This window comes from Patagioenas fasciata, chromosome 3, assembly GCF_037038585.1.
Source record: "Patagioenas fasciata isolate bPatFas1 chromosome 3, bPatFas1.hap1, whole genome shotgun sequence".
NCBI classification, from domain to species: Eukaryota; Metazoa; Chordata; class Aves; order Columbiformes; family Columbidae; genus Patagioenas; species Patagioenas fasciata.
This window is the reverse complement of record NC_092522.1, coordinates 18,817,952-18,835,951: the sequence shown is the minus strand read 5'-3', so window position 1 is coordinate 18,835,951 and position 18,000 is coordinate 18,817,952. Positions and strand designations below refer to the sequence as shown.

Here is an 18,000-nt window from a genome sequence, read left to right as displayed (position 1 = left end):
TTCATAGAGATGAGTTCCTGAGTACTCCCTGCTACCAAAAGTTGGGAGTTCAAAAAAAAAAAACAAACAAACAGCAGCACAAAACATTTTAGAAGAGTCTACTAAATAATTTTGCCACTTTAATACTGTACTAAAAAGAGATTCCTTAAGAGGTGCCACAGTGCAACCATTTTATCTGGCAAGTTAGAGTCCTGCATAGCTTCAGACATACCGAACAATGCAGCACATAAACATAAGACCATAAAATTCCTGGAATGGTCAGATCTCCCTGGATTATTCTTTGACCTCCCAGCTTCCTACAAGGTCCTTGTATCTGTCAAGAACCTGTCAAGGCGCTTTTAAACTTCCATGGGCCCAGTGTGTCTCATGCTGTTATTTTCCTGTTTTTTCTTCTCCCCAAAACTTCTATTCTTCTTTCTTTCAAAACCCTGCCAGTATATGGAAGATTATGTGAACACAGATAAGGCTGCTTTGTTTTCATATCTGACTACACAGATGCACCAACATCTGCTGCTTTCAGCCCTTCCACTCTTCTCTCATCACTCCTCCCTCTTGTGCTTCCAAATCTGTGTATGGTGAAGGACTGGCACATCTCCTCCTCACTGTTTCCTGAATCTCAGGTTCAGAAGTGCTTTACTGGTCTGCATAGAAGGCAAATTCTTCACATCTCAAAAGACGGAAAGACATTTAGAAAATCTATATAGTTTTAAAAAAATATACCTTGTCCCACAATGCCTGCACACAGCTTACCTTTGCCCAGGACACCCTCAGCCCACTCACTGCCCAGCCAGCACCCCATGTGCAAGGTGTCACAGCCCCCCTGCCACAAACCGCTCTCCTGCCCCTCCCCAGGGGTACCTCAGGGTGCTGGGTGGCAGTCAGATGGCACCCGTCACCTCACCACATCAGTCCATTGCATGTGGTGCACAGGGGACCACAGACAGGACGCATCCCCTGAAACGGGAAGAAAATTTCAGTGCATCTGGTGAGGTTTCTGCTGTCATTGGACTGGGGCTGTGAGCCTGACCTAGACATCTCAGGCCATTGCACCAGCAGCTACCAGAGACTTGTAAAGGGGCTGCCCGGCAGTTCGGCATCCGCTGCATACACTGGCATATACAGTGAGCTGCACATCCTCCCATAACCCCACTGCGTACCTTCTGGGCAAGCAGGTCCTGGCTTCTCATTCTATGCTTCTGAAATCAAACCATCTCTTCCTACAGTTCTAATGCTTCCAAAGCCCATCTCTTACTTTGTAAGTAAAAATATATGTATGTGCACATCTCTTAATTTCTATGTATATAAATATAGTATTTTCCTTTTTACAGTTACAAATTGCATTTACACACAGGTTTTATTTTTTTGGTATCTGTGCAAACTTCTTAGGGAACATGAGGTCAAGACATAAAACTTTAGAAAAATTCTTTTTTAAAATATTTTTTATTTTTAAAGAATTCTTAAATTTTTTTTATTAAGTTTTTTAAGATTTTTAAGTTTTTTTTAAAGTTTTTTTAAGGTTTTTTTTGTTTTTTTTTTTTTTTTTTTTTTTTAAACCAACATCAAAATATATTAAGTAAATGTGTAACTATAAACTCTATCAGGTAAATCCTCTTCTTCAAACACACGGAATAAAACGAATGCCACCACCACATCCACCTTTGCCTCCAGCTGTCCCACTCCACACCCCTCCTTCTGTTTCCTGGAGCACATCAAGCCTTCACATTCAGGTTCAAAAGATCCCAGAGGTTTCTTGTCACATACTGAGGCTGGTTGGTGGCATACTTCTTCAGGCTGGGGCCCATCACTTCGTCAAGGCTCTTTGCAAGCTTGGTGAGCACAGCCCTGACACTGCCGCTTCGGACAGGCAGGGCCTTGTTTCCCAAAAGGAACCAGAGCGCAGGCAGGACATAGCGGTGGACGAATTGAGGTTTCCGGGGATAAACAGTGGCCACAAGCACTGCCAGGTGAGAGAGACAAACAGATTAACAGCCGTAATGTAAACAAGTACGTTCCTTGTACCTACAAGTACCTACAAGTTTTGGTTCTTGGAAGGCTTTTCTGGCTAATATCAACAAGCACAAAGGGCCCAATGGTCCAGAAACAGGCAACAGTGGCTGATCATCCACTGAACAGCATAACCAACCTCTGAGGACCTTAATTTCTCCAAATCAGAGGCTTTGTATCCATGATAGACTTATCAAAGTGAATAATACACATTTTGTAAATAATTTCACTATCTGCTTCTGCATTACAAATGCCAAAAATGGCAAATCGCTGTTTATTTCCGTTAAGAAGTTGTCTAAACCAGCTGCTGAAGATTTTGAAATGCAGCTCAGAGAGGTAATTGAAAGATTTCTAACAAAAGGATGATTACTTTTTTTGTGACCTTTGACAAAGAATGACAGAAGTCCCGTGTGGCTGTTCCTTTTGCTTAGTGGCACACAGCAAACAGCAGTATGACACCACACTTCAAAACTTCAGCCCAGAAAAGATGTGTGTTGCTTGACAGTTTTCTTACAAACATCAGTGACTAACTGAGGTCTGTGACAGAAGGGTCCAAACTGAGGTTTTTTCCCCTCATACTTAGTGGCTTCTAATGAACAGCTGTTTCAAACTTCAGAATGTCTTAGATAATTACCCAAACCCCATTGCCATGGCATTTGAGCATCTCACGAGTTTAATGGCAATTGCCCTCACAACATTCCCTAAAATAGGGGAACAGAGAAAAATCTTACACAGGCGCCTGATATTTAACGCATTCTGCACATTCTCTCTGACGTCTGTTCTCAGCTCATTTTCTGAACTGAGCTCTATTAAATACAAACAAAAATTTACTATCAATAAGCTCCTTGCATGGCAGATTTTGCTGAGAGATCAAAATCTGAAATGGTCTGAAGAGAGCTTTGTTATCTTCTGTTCAGTAGAAACGTTATGCAGTAACTATTTATTATTTTGTAGTGGAAGGACCTTCATTTCCTCTATGCTGTTAATCTAGCATCAGTCATCAACATTTAAACGGCTCCTGACAGTACCTAAAACCAACTCTAGTAAGCAGGAAAAGGGTACCTATTTTAAAATAGGAGTTAATTTATGTTTAAATGCTATTAAACACAGTGGTCACTATGGAGCTTCAGAACAAAAAGAGCTGTCTGTTCCCACTGAATCCCAGAGAGAACATCTGCGCTTTCTAAAGTAGTTCCAATTTATGTTCAAATGCTGTATTTGAAAAAGAGATTAAAATAACTGTAAAAGTAAATTTTATGTTTACAGAGATTTACTTTATCCAAATTATCTTTAAAGGCCCTTTTATATTTGTTATGGCTAAACATGCCCTTTTGAGATTCATAATGAAGAAGCAAAGTGTATTAAACCTTGGATTAAAAGATGCTGGCATAACTAGAAGTGGATTTAGTCCTAATTAAAGCAAGGCTATAAATACTCTTCTCTAGTATATATTGAGATTATAATTTTTTCCATTCATTGGCTATTGCTGGACAGAGCAAGCTACTATTATAAATCAATTATCAGCTGTACTTCCAGTGTGTTGCACACTGCTGATACAGTAGACTGTTTGTACATCCTGAAATGAGTCCATATGATATCTGCAATACAGGCAGGGAGCCTCAGTGGGTTGGGCTGAACTGCCTCCTTCTGCCCCTAAATCCTGCCTTGCACAAAGTCCTTGCCTGTAATATGTGTGTTGAGTTTTCACCTACACTGTGACCCCCCAGGCTCTGCAGGACTCCGCCTCAAAAGTTTCCAACAGGACAACAAGAATCCTATGATGACAAAACAAACCGATCCTCAGAAATACCAGTTGCCACAATTTTTTTTCTAAAGGATGTTGGTTCGCTGTAGAACAGGGACCTCTTAGAGACCTCCATGACCTTTACTGTACTGTACTTCAAAGAGAGAAGTCAGCCAGGGTATTTTTAGGCCTTCTCTTTCCTGGAGGCGGGTCCTGAGATGCCTCAGTGAGAGCTCAGCGCTGGAGCCCAAGCGCTGTTCTTCTCTCACACACTGCAAGCCTCTGCAGAGGCCAGGCAAACCCCTGCCAAATACACCAAGTACAAGTATTTTGCAGGAGGAACAAGCTCAGGACCTTCTGGTGTTTGATAAGCGACTGCACTGTCTATTCTGAGGTATTCCCTCTAAATATTCCCTCTGAAGACTTCAAGAAGTGGAGATTAGTTGAAGAAGGCAATACCTGTGAGATGTTCAATGACATCCAGCAGAGCTTTGCCGCTGAGGTAACGCGCTCGGTGGGCAAAGATTTGCAGCAGCAATGTGTTATCTGAAAGAGAAACATGTATTTCTGCTCACTCTTCCGAGGTTATAAGAAAAAAAAAATAGTTAAAAAGGGAAGGAGGGGAAAAGGCAGAGGTAACTGCATTTTGTAAAATGAAGGAAATTTATGCCAGTTTCTGAGTCCTTTACTTCTTTCCTTCAGCTTACTTGGGAGGATTTTAAATTCAAAAAGAAAAGTTCTCATTTCACATTTGTAAATCCAGAGTTAACTGCTGTACAATGAGCTGTGTTAAAGCTTCCACATCAGGGCCCTCAAAATTTAAATCACCTGTAAGCAATGAAAATGTTTTGCATCCTGGAGCTTTGCAGAAGTGACCTCCTCCCTTGTCTAAGGAAAAGGATGAGAAGGCTCAAGAGTCCACGCATCCATTCACACTTTAAGGATAAGCTGGTGTTAAATCTTTAAACTACCTGTTGGGATCTATGGACAACACTCCAAGTTACTCTTACAAGAGATAATTGCTGCTCATTGCCAACACCATCCACTCTCAGGTGCTCTTATACTATCTCTGAAATCAGATCTCGGTAGAGAGACTGAAAAACAACCTGATTTCCCAATACTTGACTGCCATATATATTTTAACGTCTCCTGTGCTGCCTGTTTTGGATTTGAGGTCTTGTTTTAATTAATAAACTGCTGCCTGAATTGGTCTGCAAGCCTCCAGTCTCACTGCTTTGATAAGCCAAGCAAAGCTTTTCTTGGAGGTAGAATGTTTGTGGGATGCACTACGATACCTCGCAGTGTCACCGGGAGTGGCACCAATAGGTAGAGTAAGCAACCTGCTTCTTTGTGAACCACTACAGAGTCAAATCCCAAAGGGGTTTTAAGTAGTACTGTGCTATTAAGTGCTCCGTTTTGCCTGAGATATAAAAAAGGTAGTCCCTAACAATCTCCTTGTGAGTGTGCAGTAATGAATCCGTTCTGCTACGCTAATTAAGCTTCTGCTTTGGTAATTACACTCTTCTCATTCATCTTTTCAAACAGACACTTCACTTTTTGTCCCACCCTCTTGCAGTATTGTCAGATGCTGTTTCACATTTGCTCTTCCTCCCCAGGGAGTTACCTTACAGCTGCTGCTTTGAAAAAAGATCTGGAGGTCTTGTGGAAGCACAAAATGTTAATTTGTCATTAACATTGGTATCTACATAGATTTTCAGGGGAACACTTGGGTTTGGGATGGGTGAGGGGGAGCTGCTTGTTTTCTTGTTTTTGTAGGAAGATAAGTATGTTAGCAGTATTCAACTTTCACTTTGAGAGTTTCAAATGCTCGGTACATTTTGAAACATTAAAGCTCAAGTAAATAACAAATTCACCCAGCAGTTACTTTTGCTGCCTTGAGAGACCTAAAGACAGAGGAGCTTTTAATAGCTACTAGAGAAAACAAGGCAACAGGCAGTCTGGTTCTTACTAACCCAGCTTTAATTCCCTGTACTACGTATCAGCTAAACCTGCTGGCCACAGGACAGGCAGCCCCGCAGTTGCTGTATTGAGCAGAGGAATCTGCTTCTCCGCACTCTCATTTTCACTGCGTTCCCCTCTTTGCTATGTTGACAACTACAGGGAAATTCCCCCTCCCCTCTCTCAGAGTGATGGTTCCTCTGGGAACCATCTGGGGCTGCTGGTCTGACTCCATGCCCTGGTGTCAGGCAGTGGCCATCTGAAGGGCATTTCTTTCATGACAGAGAACAGGGCAGGACAGATGTCAGAGGAGACAGCAAGATGTCTTGGTCCCATTGCAGTTGAGCTTGATTTGCTGATTCACCTCCACCTACAAGGTGGCTCCCTTGAGTGGGATTATGGTCCCAGGTCACAGCTAATGAATGTGTGTGGTCTTCAGCTGGGGACATCCAAACCAATGCCAGGGTTAAGGTAAACAAACTATTCAGGCACTATTGGGAAGCAAATTAGTTTGGTTTTAGGTAGAATTTTGGTCTAACAGATGGGGGGGGGGGTGTTTTATGTTCTTTATTTGTTTGTATGTCATTTGGGGTTTTTTTGTTTCACATCAAGTGATCAAACAATTTTCTAACCAGCTTGCATTTTTGCATGGATCATTAAAGGTGGCAGATGAGGAAGTCTCACCTAAAGCTCAGAATATGAGGCATGTCAACACAGAGCCTCGGTGCAATAGCTGGGCTCTTAGCTATTAAACTCATAGGAGCAATGGGGCAAGAGGTTGTGCTCTCTTACTCTTTGCTAGGAGCATTGAACAATCCTTTAGCGTTCTGGGGTGGTTTTGTCACTTTATAGCATATGGTATGGTTTTGCTCATGCATTTTTCCAGTAGAGCCTTCCTTCCCCCAGTAAAGCCCTAGGGTCTTGAATTTTGAAATATCTGTGATTCAGTTACCTGTTTGAACTTTTACAAATGTCCACAAAAATGAGCAGAACAAAAAATATATATCCCACCTTGTTTGCTTGAGAACCTGTCTCTGAGTAAAGCCACTGTGATAAGAGACAGATGCACCTTGCTCCTGTTCTAGCATCTGCCAGCATGGAAAATTTACAGTGACCTCTCAGAATTGGTGAGAGGGGAATGACGGAAAGCTTCATACAAAACCCTGAAGGGATCTATTTGCCACATCCTCTCTTAGCAGGATTCTGCAACTTTTCCCACACCTTCTCCCACGCACCACAAAAAAATCAGTAAGGGCCAAGAGCAGTAAAGGTCTCACCCTCCTCTCCTGCTTCATGATTAGGAACAACCCAATACTTGGAATACAGAAAGGCAGCAGGTCAGCAGATTCACTGAGTTTGCAAAGCAGCTGATGTGGAGAAGTTGTTAATTTCACTTTAACACCTGCCTCTTCAACACTGAATTTTTCAGGCATATTCACCCAGTGCTGCATTTTCACAGCTGACATAAGTCTGTGTGGCAAGAGAATTTACAGCAGACCTTGGCTATAGCAATCTTGCCCCATGCAGAACAACGTTTGGAATAAGCCATCATTTACAGCTTGATTTATCTTGATTTATACTTGTTTATTCTAAAGAAGTGGGAAAGAAGCCCAGCAAGAGCAAAGAGCCTCCACCACACTTCCCCCTATGTGTTTCAAGGAAAAAGCACATTCCTTTCATCTTGTTTTAGTGGTTGTAAACTTAACAGAGTGCACATATTAGAAATCCAATTCAATAAAAACAAAATGCATGCAGTTTCCCAGGAAAAACAGTCATGACAGATGCTAGTCACTTCCCTCATGCTCTTATAGTGGAAACTTAAAATAATCCCTAGAATGTCCTCTCTGTAATAATCAGATCTATGACCCAGGTGATAAGCAGTGTCCATTCAGCTACACATCCCAACATGATACAACCGATTGGAATAAAAAGAATGCAGGCAGGACTTCATACACATCTTGCAGCAGCTGGATGTTCCCACAGACAACAACAGCCATCCACAGACTTAGCACTCACTTGGCTCTGAGATGGAGGAGCCGCAGCTGGGGAGAGTCAGTGTCAGAGGTCAGCCTTACCTAGGTGATCAATGCATGCTTCCAGCACCTTCACAGCTGCAGCATAAATCCCCAAGTGCTTTGAGTTCAGGTTCTCAGTGACTGCTGCTATCAGAGAGGTCAGGACTGGGTATAAGGCATCTCCAAGTATGGGTGTCATCGAAGCCAGTGCCTCCAGCGCCTGCTGGTTCACTTTCTTGTTGCAATCCTGAAGTCTCAGGACAAAAGAGTCAAAAATCTGTTAAGAAAACAAAGGACAGGAAATCTGGATTAAAATGTTCTTGTTTCAAGGAGAGATGTAGAAACAAGCACCCAGAAATGTAAAATATAATGTTTTCTGTTAGGTCAGCACTTACTAGCACAATTTCACTGTTTTCTTATGGGCTACTCACTGTAGTGGTTGCACCTAATGGTGGTTGGAAAGATCTTCATATTTTATTAAGAGGTTTGAGTGCAGACAGGATAGTTCATATGGTGTTTCTCTCTATATTATTTACATTATTATTTACATAAATCATCGCTACAAATCATTAAATTAATCCCATTTTAATAATGCAATATCTTTGGTGCAGAGGTATGAAAACAGGTATTTATGATACCCATTTTTCCATAAAGTTGCCTCAAGTACTGAGGGCAGTATTGATTTTGCCAAAACTGTGGCTGGATGTGATCCAAGTTTTGTTTTTATCTGTCTCAGAACCTGCATCTGGAGGAGTGCAGGGCTCTGATGAACTCTTCAGTACCCAGACCATTTGTCTAGCTAACAGGTAGACTTCTGAAGTTTAATGTGTTGTGTAGTTCTCATTAGAGCAGGTTCAGTCCCTAGACAGCCACATTATCAGGCACCATTTGCTGGAAAAGGGGAAAAAAAACAGCTGCTGGGAGGAAAAGGAAGAGATCTGTCTCTAGCCATTGTCTTCCTCTTTCCAAAGGGAAAAAAGGGCCCACAGGAAGGGTGAGAATGGTCCCAATCAGGAAAGGGATGAGGATAGAAGTAAATAGGCAGAGTTGTGTCTGCAATAGAAGAGAAAGTTTACAGGAGTATCCTTTAATTTTTGGTTTTTTTAATCAATGCATCCTGATACTTCTCCTCCACCCCAACTGATTTCTCTTCTAGGGAATAATTTCCAGCCTTTCAGTGGCTGTATTTCCTTTGTTTTAACCTAACTGGTAGTAAGATACAGCAAAAGCTACAGCAACAGGAAATTCTGTCTCATGAACAGCACCAAGAGACACCTACCAGAGAAATACAGTTGGACTGAAATTGCTTGCCCTGATGCCTGGAGTTGAATGAAATTATTTGGGGTGAGAAGAGACCAGCCTGTCCCAGACAGCTAGTAGGTAACATAAGACGCACTGTTTTAACTTTACTGGTACAGGCTTGGGAAGGGACCTAACAGGAAAGGAGCGATGGAGATGCCCTACCTACCTGGGAAATGTTAGTGGAGATGAGCTGGGGGTTGTTTTTGCAGTGGTCAAGGAGGAGCAGCACTCCCTCCATTCTTGTCTGAAAGTCCTTAGCTGTCAGGAGCTTGCAAAGCTCCTGGCGCTGTTCAGTCTCTTCCTGTGATGGGCGACGGGCTGTCTGACGGGCTGTCTGACGGACTGTCTGACGGACTGTCTGACGGACTGTCTGGCGGGCTGTCTGGCAGGCTGTCTGGCGGGCTGTCTGGCGGACTGTCTGGCGGACTGTCTGGCGGGCCTTCTGACGGGCTGTCTGAGAGGGTGGCATGGGTACATAAGAGACAGACCTTAAAATGGAAAATAAAAACAAAGTTAGACCTTTTGGTGATAATATCTCCCTTTGGTTAATTGTGAGGAATGCAACTTGAGAAGACTTCCTAATGATGTGATTTCAGCTAGATCTTTATCTGAAAAGCAGCTTTGATCTCATGACAATCATTACAGGAGACAATCTGGACTTAACATTATCACTAGTGCTTACTGAGGAAAACCAAGGCACCAAGGATGGGATGCATCTCATTTATCTTCAGGTGTCTTCCCAGGTACTCATCCAGCTTCCCTATGTGTGGAAAAGTAGGCACTACAAAGTCTAAATGCCTCATCTTATGGCAGGTGTCTGTATTATAAGGAAATTAATTGTCCTGGAGAAGTGCCTCTACAACAGGTATGGGAATCTGGATAAATAGCTCAGATGCATCTGAACAGATGAATCCTACCCAGACAGATCAAGGGGCATAACTGAAGGGATCCAGAGGATCAGTAACAGAGGCAAAAACTGAAGCCAGCCATCCCGCTACTGCGCTCACATTATTGCTTCCTTAGCAGCTGGATCCACAGCTTGACAAACCCAATGGGAACAATTCTCTTGGATCAGCCTCTCTCTGCCATGAGCACGAGAAGCTCCTAACCCCACTACTGAGGTGTGCGGTGATCTTCCTGCCACTGCTGAGCACAACAGAGCTAAATAAATCCACTCTGTTATCAGAGAAGGGCAGGTACAGGTAGCTCTCTCACCAGCATGGGGAGACAGCAAGGACCAAACTCCTATCTTGAATGCTGACTGAGGCACAAGGGAAAAAAATATGCTGTCCATCAACCAACCAATAATGGGTCTCAATGACATGAATAGCTACAGAGTCCACATTGATATGTCTCTTGACCAGAACTACCAGTACTGTTTTTGAGTCAGAAAGCAATGACTCAGACAGGCCAAACAAAATGCATAGGAAGTGCTATTTTTGGGAATGGCATCTTGGTTCTAGAATGGGACTTCTCATCAAATCACCCATCTCAAAAAGACTCCACTGAGATAATAATACCCTGATTGAAATTACTTGTCCCAAACCAAACAGCAGAGAAATGGCCCTCTCGCAGCCTCCACAACACTGTCCTCGCCACCGCACTGGATTTTCTGAACTAAAACTGGTGGGTGTCTCTTCCTCTCTCTCAATTTTTGTGGAAAACCCTCCAGAGAACTTGTGTTCAGCCTAATGTAGAAGTAGACATTTTTGATCACGAAATATTTGTGGGGCAAGGAAACAATCTCTGGTACCCCTTGTCTCCACCAGAAAGATTTATTTGAGGAAGAGACATGCAAAGCTTGTCATGTGCTTTGTCAGATATAACAGAAGTGCTCAGTACCCTTCATTAGAAGGCAAGTTGTCCTGGGGCATCATCAAGCCATTTTTCTTAGACTCCTTGGCAGAAGGAGGTTCCTTAGACTCCTTGGCAGAAGGAGGTTCCTTAGACTCCTTGGCAGAAGGAGATTCCTTAGATTCCTTGGCAGAAGGAGGTTCCTTAGACTCCTTGGCAGAAGGAGGTTCCTTAGACTCCTTGTCAGAAGGAGATTCCTCAGACTCCTTGGCAGAAGGAGGTTCACATTCATGGTCTTCTGTCCCCTACACAAATATATAAAAAAACATGAATCTATAGAAGATAAAAGAGGAAATTATTTGTTTAAAACACAAATTATAACCAGGAAGGATCACTGCTACCAAGAAAGGCTTAGGAAAACATTTCCTAACTTAGAGAGGGAGATGGGCCAGAGATCCAGTGATGTCTACTATTTGTTTTCAATAACATAAGGTAGGTTATAGGTGCTACCATAATGGGCAGCAATACAAAATCCAGAATTCATTAGTCTTGTGCACAAGAATAATGCAAACTGTTAAGGAAACAAACTGGTGGGAAACATTTGGACTTTCTGGAGGGTGGCCCATTGTGTTGGGAGTTAATTTGGTTTACGCTCATTCTCCCTATCCCCGACAAAGGCACATGCCTGTCTAGAATGTAAATGAAAAGGAATGAAAAAAAATAGGGATGATTTTCCATGGGATGCTGAATTCATGAAGCTTCCTCCGGCTTCAGAGAGCATAACAGCAGGGCAGTGTTCCCAGAATACACACAATATGCGTACTAATTATGATTGCCTTGTGCATCTTTTGTATATTTGGAAATTTTTTTGGCACTAATACTTCATCTGTTGCAAAGACTCTATTACCTTCAGAAGCACTATTCTCCCTTCCTTGCTTTATTGGGGGGTGTGGGGAGTAGCATTGGGTTTTTTTAATGCTTGATGGTAGAACCATTTTCTCCTACTTTCCTTTCCTGTTTGTGGCTGATATTCAAAATACACCCACTTTCTTTCTAACTATACTAGTTCATTCACTGTCTGAAGATAAACAGGCTAAGGATCAACAGCTCATTCCCAGGAGCAAAATGATTCAGCAGAAGAAGAATGAGGTAAAGAAAGATTATATATGTTTAATCTCATATTAGCAATCTCAGTACTAGCATAAAGAAGACATTTCTCCTGCCAAGCACTTACCTTCCGCTTAATCATTGCCATAACAGCTTCCAAGTCCCGTGAGGGGGCAGACTTTTTCAAATAACTATCAAATTTTGGATGACTCATCAATAAATTCAGCATCTTCCGTCCATAATATCTAACATAGGAAAAAGAGAAATTAATACAGACTACTACTGTCTTTTCTCCCTGGCCTTGTGAATAAACGAAGGAAAAGCGTTAATAAACTGATATTTTAAACTCATCATGTGTAATACCTGCATGAGGAGGTATTACCTCTTCAGCAAAGAGATTTACCTCCTCTTACTGCAACTGCACAATGCTACCAGCTGAACACAAGAGGAGAACATAGCGTAACAGGAAAATACAATTTCACTCTGAAACTGAGGGTATGCTTCTGTGGAAGCGGAAGATCCCATGGGACAAGTGAAGACCACCTCCTGCTTGGATGTCATGGCTTATTTGCAGTGTCTTGCTGCCATTGCACAATAATTTACTTCCCCTTAACTGACAGAGAATCTAGGACAGATGACCTCATGCTTACTATTTATTATTCTATACGACATGTATGCACATGGGCAGCTAATTGATCATGTGTTCTTCACATCTATTAATGGGAATATAATTAATAATCAGACTAATGGTTTGGTTTGGTTTTTGGTTAGTTGTTTTGGTTTTGCTACTATGAAACTTCAGCTACTGTGAAGAGGAAATTTGGACGTCATTCAGCCACAGCCAACAACATTATACAATGATTGGGAAGAAAAATTTGTGACTACAATAGGCAATTAAATCTGCAGAAGGGATTTAGAATGATTGAATATATCACTTGAAAACAGCTGGATTTTTTCTAGGACAGTCTTAACCTTCCCAGAGATAGATGTTTGGGACCATTCAGTGACGAACAGTGGCCAATGCTTCAGCTTTACATTGCACACGTAAGGTGAAACAGAATTATTTGACTGCCTAATCTGAGCTCAGCTGATCTGAATAAAGAATCATTCAAGTCACAGGAATTTGTCAATGGCCTCTCTTGCTGGACAACCTCATCTTACTCAGTACAGTCATCTCCCCAGACGTTATCCACACTGTGAAGTAACTTTTTAAATTTTACCTTCCACTCTTTTGTGGTTTTATAATTTATAGCCAGGCATCAAACAGTTTTCAAATTTTAGGAGGTGAAATGAAGATCATCACCTTGTGTCCTGATGACAGTCCAGAGCAAGATTCACCAGCGTGTGCACCAGCACCTCAGTACTGGTAACTATGCCCGAGAGGAGTTTATTGGCTCCAGTTCGCTCCATCGCAGTCAGTAGGTGTTCGGCTGCAGTCTTGCGCACCAGGACATTGCGGTGTCTGCAAACAAGGCAACAAAGACTGGGGTAGGGGGAAAAAGAGGGCCAGAAGCACAGGCCTCGGTCACAGCATGGTCCCTGTCATTGCTAGGGAAAGGACACACAAGTTCTCACTGCCATTTTAGCCACCTGTAGGTGATTTGTCCTCAGATAAACACAAAATTGGCATTGTACAGAGAGGCTACCTGCAAGTAAGAGGAAGGAATTCTACCTCCCTGGACTATTTGATACTTAATTTCTTTCCTGAAATTTAGTCTAGGAAAGAGGGAAATGAAAGACAATTTTTACTGACTCATCAGAGGGCTCCACTACACAAACAGAACTGTAGCAGTCCTGGGGCTTATTCCACCTGTTTATCTCCAAATCTGCAGAGGGAAATTTTTCACAATGAGAACAATCAGTCATTGGAATAATCTCCCCAGGGAAGTGAGTTTCAGCTGGACAGGGTGCTGAGCCACATTGTCTAGACTGCACTTCTGCCAAGTAAGGTTGGACCAGATGGTCCAGGTGGTCCCTTCCAATCTGGTACTCTGTGATTCTATGATTTAAGGCAGCATTTGCTTCAGTTATCCTATGGGAGTCAGCCTGTGAAGGCACCTATAAAGCTGCTCACTATCTCAAGGCTGACTTGCAACATCAATTTGAATAGAAAGTAGAGATCTAAGGACATGACGGTCAGACAGAGCCCACTTAGTAGGAGCTGTGCCTGCTGAGCCGCACCCAGCACGTTCTCCCCAGTGTGCTCCATGTGTTAGCAATTAGCCTCCTTATTTCTCAAGTTAATGGCATAATGATGATGCATGGCTTTTCTCAGTGCCTCTGTGGTTAGCGTTGTGAAATATCAAAAGGCACTCACTGCTAGAATAGCTATTGTCCCTCTTCCTGCAAAGCCACAAGACTATACCACCACGCATTGCAGGAACTTTTGCTTCCCCATCATTCACCACATCTCACCAGCATTGACATATTGTGGGAACAAATAGGCTGCAGGAGGGCAGAAGTAGATGCAAGAGGAAGGGAGAGAGGTTTATGATCAGAGAATCTAATCACCGAGTTCACAGAAGATGCAGGAGACAGGACCCTTCCCTCCCATCAATTCCCTTCTGCCTCCCATCCCTTCCCTCTACCGACACAATTCAAGGTGAAGGATAGCACTAAGAAAAGAATGACGTACTGGACTCCACTGGCCATGAGAGCAGTCATTGCTCGTGCAGGAGTCACACTCCCCGCCATGAGCCCCAGGGCTTCATTGGCTGCTGTCTGAATGAAGTCGTTGGAGTCCCCCATCTTCTGCAGCAAGACCCGAGCAATCTCATCCACCTTGTGGTCCATGTCCTTCTTCATGGTCCTGAAGAGATCTCCAAGAGTGTTCATTGCACAGCAACACACCTTTGAGCGGAGATTGTTCACCTGGGGAAGTCATGAGGGGAAATGTAAGAACCACCCTGTAGAGAAAATCAATTCTCCAGGTGAAAGTCCCATGAAACAACATGACTTCTCACTGTGTCCAGATGGAATATAAGAGCACAGTAAGAGCAGAGGACCACAAGTACAGGAACACACTTACTCTGACGCCAACTTCTTCTCTCTCAGGCCCACTTATACAATTTTAATGAGACTGAAGGCCTAAAAATATTGTTTAATCTAGAACTAAGTGTGCTACTCAACCCATAATGTGCACTGCTTTGATTTTAGACCTTAAAAAAAAATAAAGGCAATGGCTGTTTTTAAACTATAAAGGTACAATTCATAAAGACAAGACAGAGGAAAAGTAGTACTTTCTTCCTGTCCAAAATCGCAGCACTGGCAGTTTGAGCACTCAACGAGGAAACTGAAAATGCAGGCTCAAGTGTACAATCAGGCTAATATGCAGCATGGACTTGAAGTCCATCTACTGCTCTGCCTGGTCAGGAGAACCCCAGCTGTTGAACTCAAGGTACTCAAGCATTTTGGAGGTCACATATAATTACAGCTGCAACCCATGGGGTTTTGCAGCATTCAGGGCTGTTCTTGGGTGACCCTTGCTTCCAAAAGTCTCTCCCATAAGGGTAAGGAAGAAATAACTGAGAGTCACGTGCTTCATTTGAAAAATACTTTGAAGGACAGACCAGTATTTCTTTCTGCCAGAATTAGTTGTGCCTCTTAATAAAAGAAAACCATATAAGTGCTAGAAGTGCTTGTGAAAGCAAAATCTGGGACTGGAGTGAAACAAAAGCTGAAAGATGTCTCTGTGCATGATCGTAGAAGAGAGAGGAGGAAATTTCCTCAGAAATATAAAAGTGATATAAAAATCAGATGAGCTAAGCTGAAAGGGCTTCTTGCCCTAAGCCAGATCTCACAGGGGTAGAATCTGAGTCCTGCATATCTAAACAGAAGGGTTTAAAGAGTCCAACAACACAAGGAACATTCAAGCTTCCAATGTCATTAAATATTGGAGAGGAGGAGTTGCTTTCATGGAAATAAGCTGTCCTACTGTCTTCTGCAAGCAAAGGAAAATTTAATATATTTGGCAATCATGCAGTAAGAGTACAAGTCTGTGGCCTGAACTGGCTGCTAAGTGCCAAGTTGGAAATACAGCCACAGATGTTATTAATTAGCTTAGGGTGAGACCTCTGTGTTCACTGAGAGATGAGACAGTGAAGCTGTGTGTGACTGCCTTGCTCACCCCACAGCCAGGCTGGTCTAAGCACCCAGTTGCTGCTGTGCAAAATTCCACAGGCACACAGAGTCAGCAGTTTAGTGGAAAGGGCAAATTGCCAAAAAGCAAGCAGAAAGGAAGGAGGAAAAAACATCATCAGGAAACACAGGAAAATAAATACCTGCAGTCACTCACCCAGGTTGCTGAGGAGGAGGAAGAAGTGGGAGGAAGCTGGGAGGCAAAAGCTGCAGTGTTTAATTACAGCTTGGCAGAGACTTGGGCTGTGGCAAATCACCTGCAGTTTCTGTATTTGTATATTGCATGAGAATGACACCTACCTCAAAGAGAAGAGACACAGAAGCCCTGCATGCCTGTAAATACAGCTATATTGTGCAGACAGATCATATAGATAGGTGACATAGCCCTTAGAAAAACAGTGAATAAAATAGTGATGAAGGCAGACACCCACGTAAATGAAGAAGCACGTATCAACTCTATGCTCTCATGTACGAGGTGCATAGGACACAATCGAACATAACATTCTTACCTCTTTGATAACTACCAAGGAAACATCATGAAGTTTAGAAAGAAGGACTTCTGAGTGGGAGACAGCCAGGCGTCTGATGCTGGTGAGTCCCTTCACTTTCTCCTCCCTGAAAGGCAATTACCAAAAAGATCGACTTTTCTCACCACCCAAGAACTTGGCAGCACCCTCTAAAATTACCAGGGTGTCAGCTCAAACAAGCACAGGGAGGTGCTTCTTATACAGCACTTAATTAAATTGTGGACTCGTTGCTACAGGATGCGGTCGTGTTCAAAAGCACACATAAATGCAAAAGGCAAATAGATGGTTTCAGAATGGCTGGGTTAATTTGCAGCTGTTAAACAAGACACCCTTCCTGAAATCACTGGCACACAAAGTCTCTATGTCACTGCTTCCTAGAAGCTGGAAGACTGTGCCATGTTTCTGTTTCTTGCATCCTCCCTGTACCCTGTGTCTGAGAAACAGTCCCGTCTGGCTGTTACTGGGGCGTTTTCCCTCTTCGCCATCCCCATAGGGCAATGCAGGAGGGAGAGCCTTCACTGCCACTCCATAGCTTGAGTTTGCACTCTACAATTTAGTCTTGTTCCCCACAGCCTCGCCCTCCCCTCCCCCAAAAAAGACAGCATGTCATAAAATACTCCATACCTGGGCAAGAATAGACAAAAAGCTGGATTTTCCAGAAAATCCCTACTTAAAATAACACCTACAACAGCAACATGTTATTTAAAAGTAGTAAAAACCCACCTCTTTCAGCATTTTCTTAGTGAAGGACCTGAGCTACATGAAGACATGTTACAGTCACTGGTTCACCAGGGCGGCAGGGCAGGGCTGGGCATCCACCCCCACTGGGGTCCCTGAGTGTAACCCAGACCCTGCAGCAGCTCCCTGCACCTCACAGGGCATCAAACAGGAGTGGGAAAGAGAAAGGAGAGAGGGGCAAAACAAAGTGATATTGCACAAGGAGGTGCATCATGGAAGACTTTTCATGGTTATCCCAGTGTGAATGGAGCCTTAGTGCACATATGCTGACTCAGAAATCAAAGGGAAAACCAATATCACCTGAAATTTGCTGAGTCTCCTCCTGTCTGTGTTCAATTTCAGGACACACTGTGATTATCAACAAAAACATCTTTGGCCCATATTAAGCAGTGAAGAAGAAAAAGTTTCATTCTAAAAGTGCAAGATTCCTGAAGGATTTTTTTTTTTCTTTTTACTTGTCTTCTGCCACAAGGCTTTCAGGGGAAATGACAGGCTGAGAAACTCCGTACCACATCTCAGTCCATTTCTCAGAAATAGGAACTCCCCATAGGTGCTTCTGGAACTTAGCTGCGGGAGGACCAGAGATAAATCCTTACTCAGTCCCACCCGGGCCAGTGACCTGAGGCACCCAAATCTGTAAACTCAAGACCACTTCCATCCTGCTTCTGGCTTC

At 43.0% G+C, this 18,000-nt stretch overlaps 1 protein-coding gene across 1 annotated transcript in view; it reads right to left on the bottom strand.

The window, feature by feature from the left end:
* Positions 1–1,543: 1,543 nt before the first annotated feature.
* Positions 1,544–18,000, bottom strand: part of LOC136100155 (TOG array regulator of axonemal microtubules protein 2-like) — a 29,717-nt gene continuing 13,260 nt past the window's right edge. The window contains exons 10-18 of the mRNA XM_071807259.1: positions 16,572–16,677; positions 14,561–14,796; positions 13,229–13,387; positions 12,053–12,170; positions 10,867–11,123; positions 9,191–9,512; positions 7,783–7,999; positions 4,208–4,294; positions 1,544–1,957 (exon numbers count right to left, since the gene is read on the bottom strand). Coding sequence (XP_071663360.1) covers positions 1,710–1,957; positions 4,208–4,294; positions 7,783–7,999; positions 9,191–9,512; positions 10,867–11,123; positions 12,053–12,170; positions 13,229–13,387; positions 14,561–14,796; positions 16,572–16,677 — 1,750 coding nt within the window. The 3' untranslated portion in view covers positions 1,544–1,709. The remainder of the gene's footprint in view (positions 1,958–4,207; positions 4,295–7,782; positions 8,000–9,190; positions 9,513–10,866; positions 11,124–12,052; positions 12,171–13,228; positions 13,388–14,560; positions 14,797–16,571; positions 16,678–18,000) is intronic.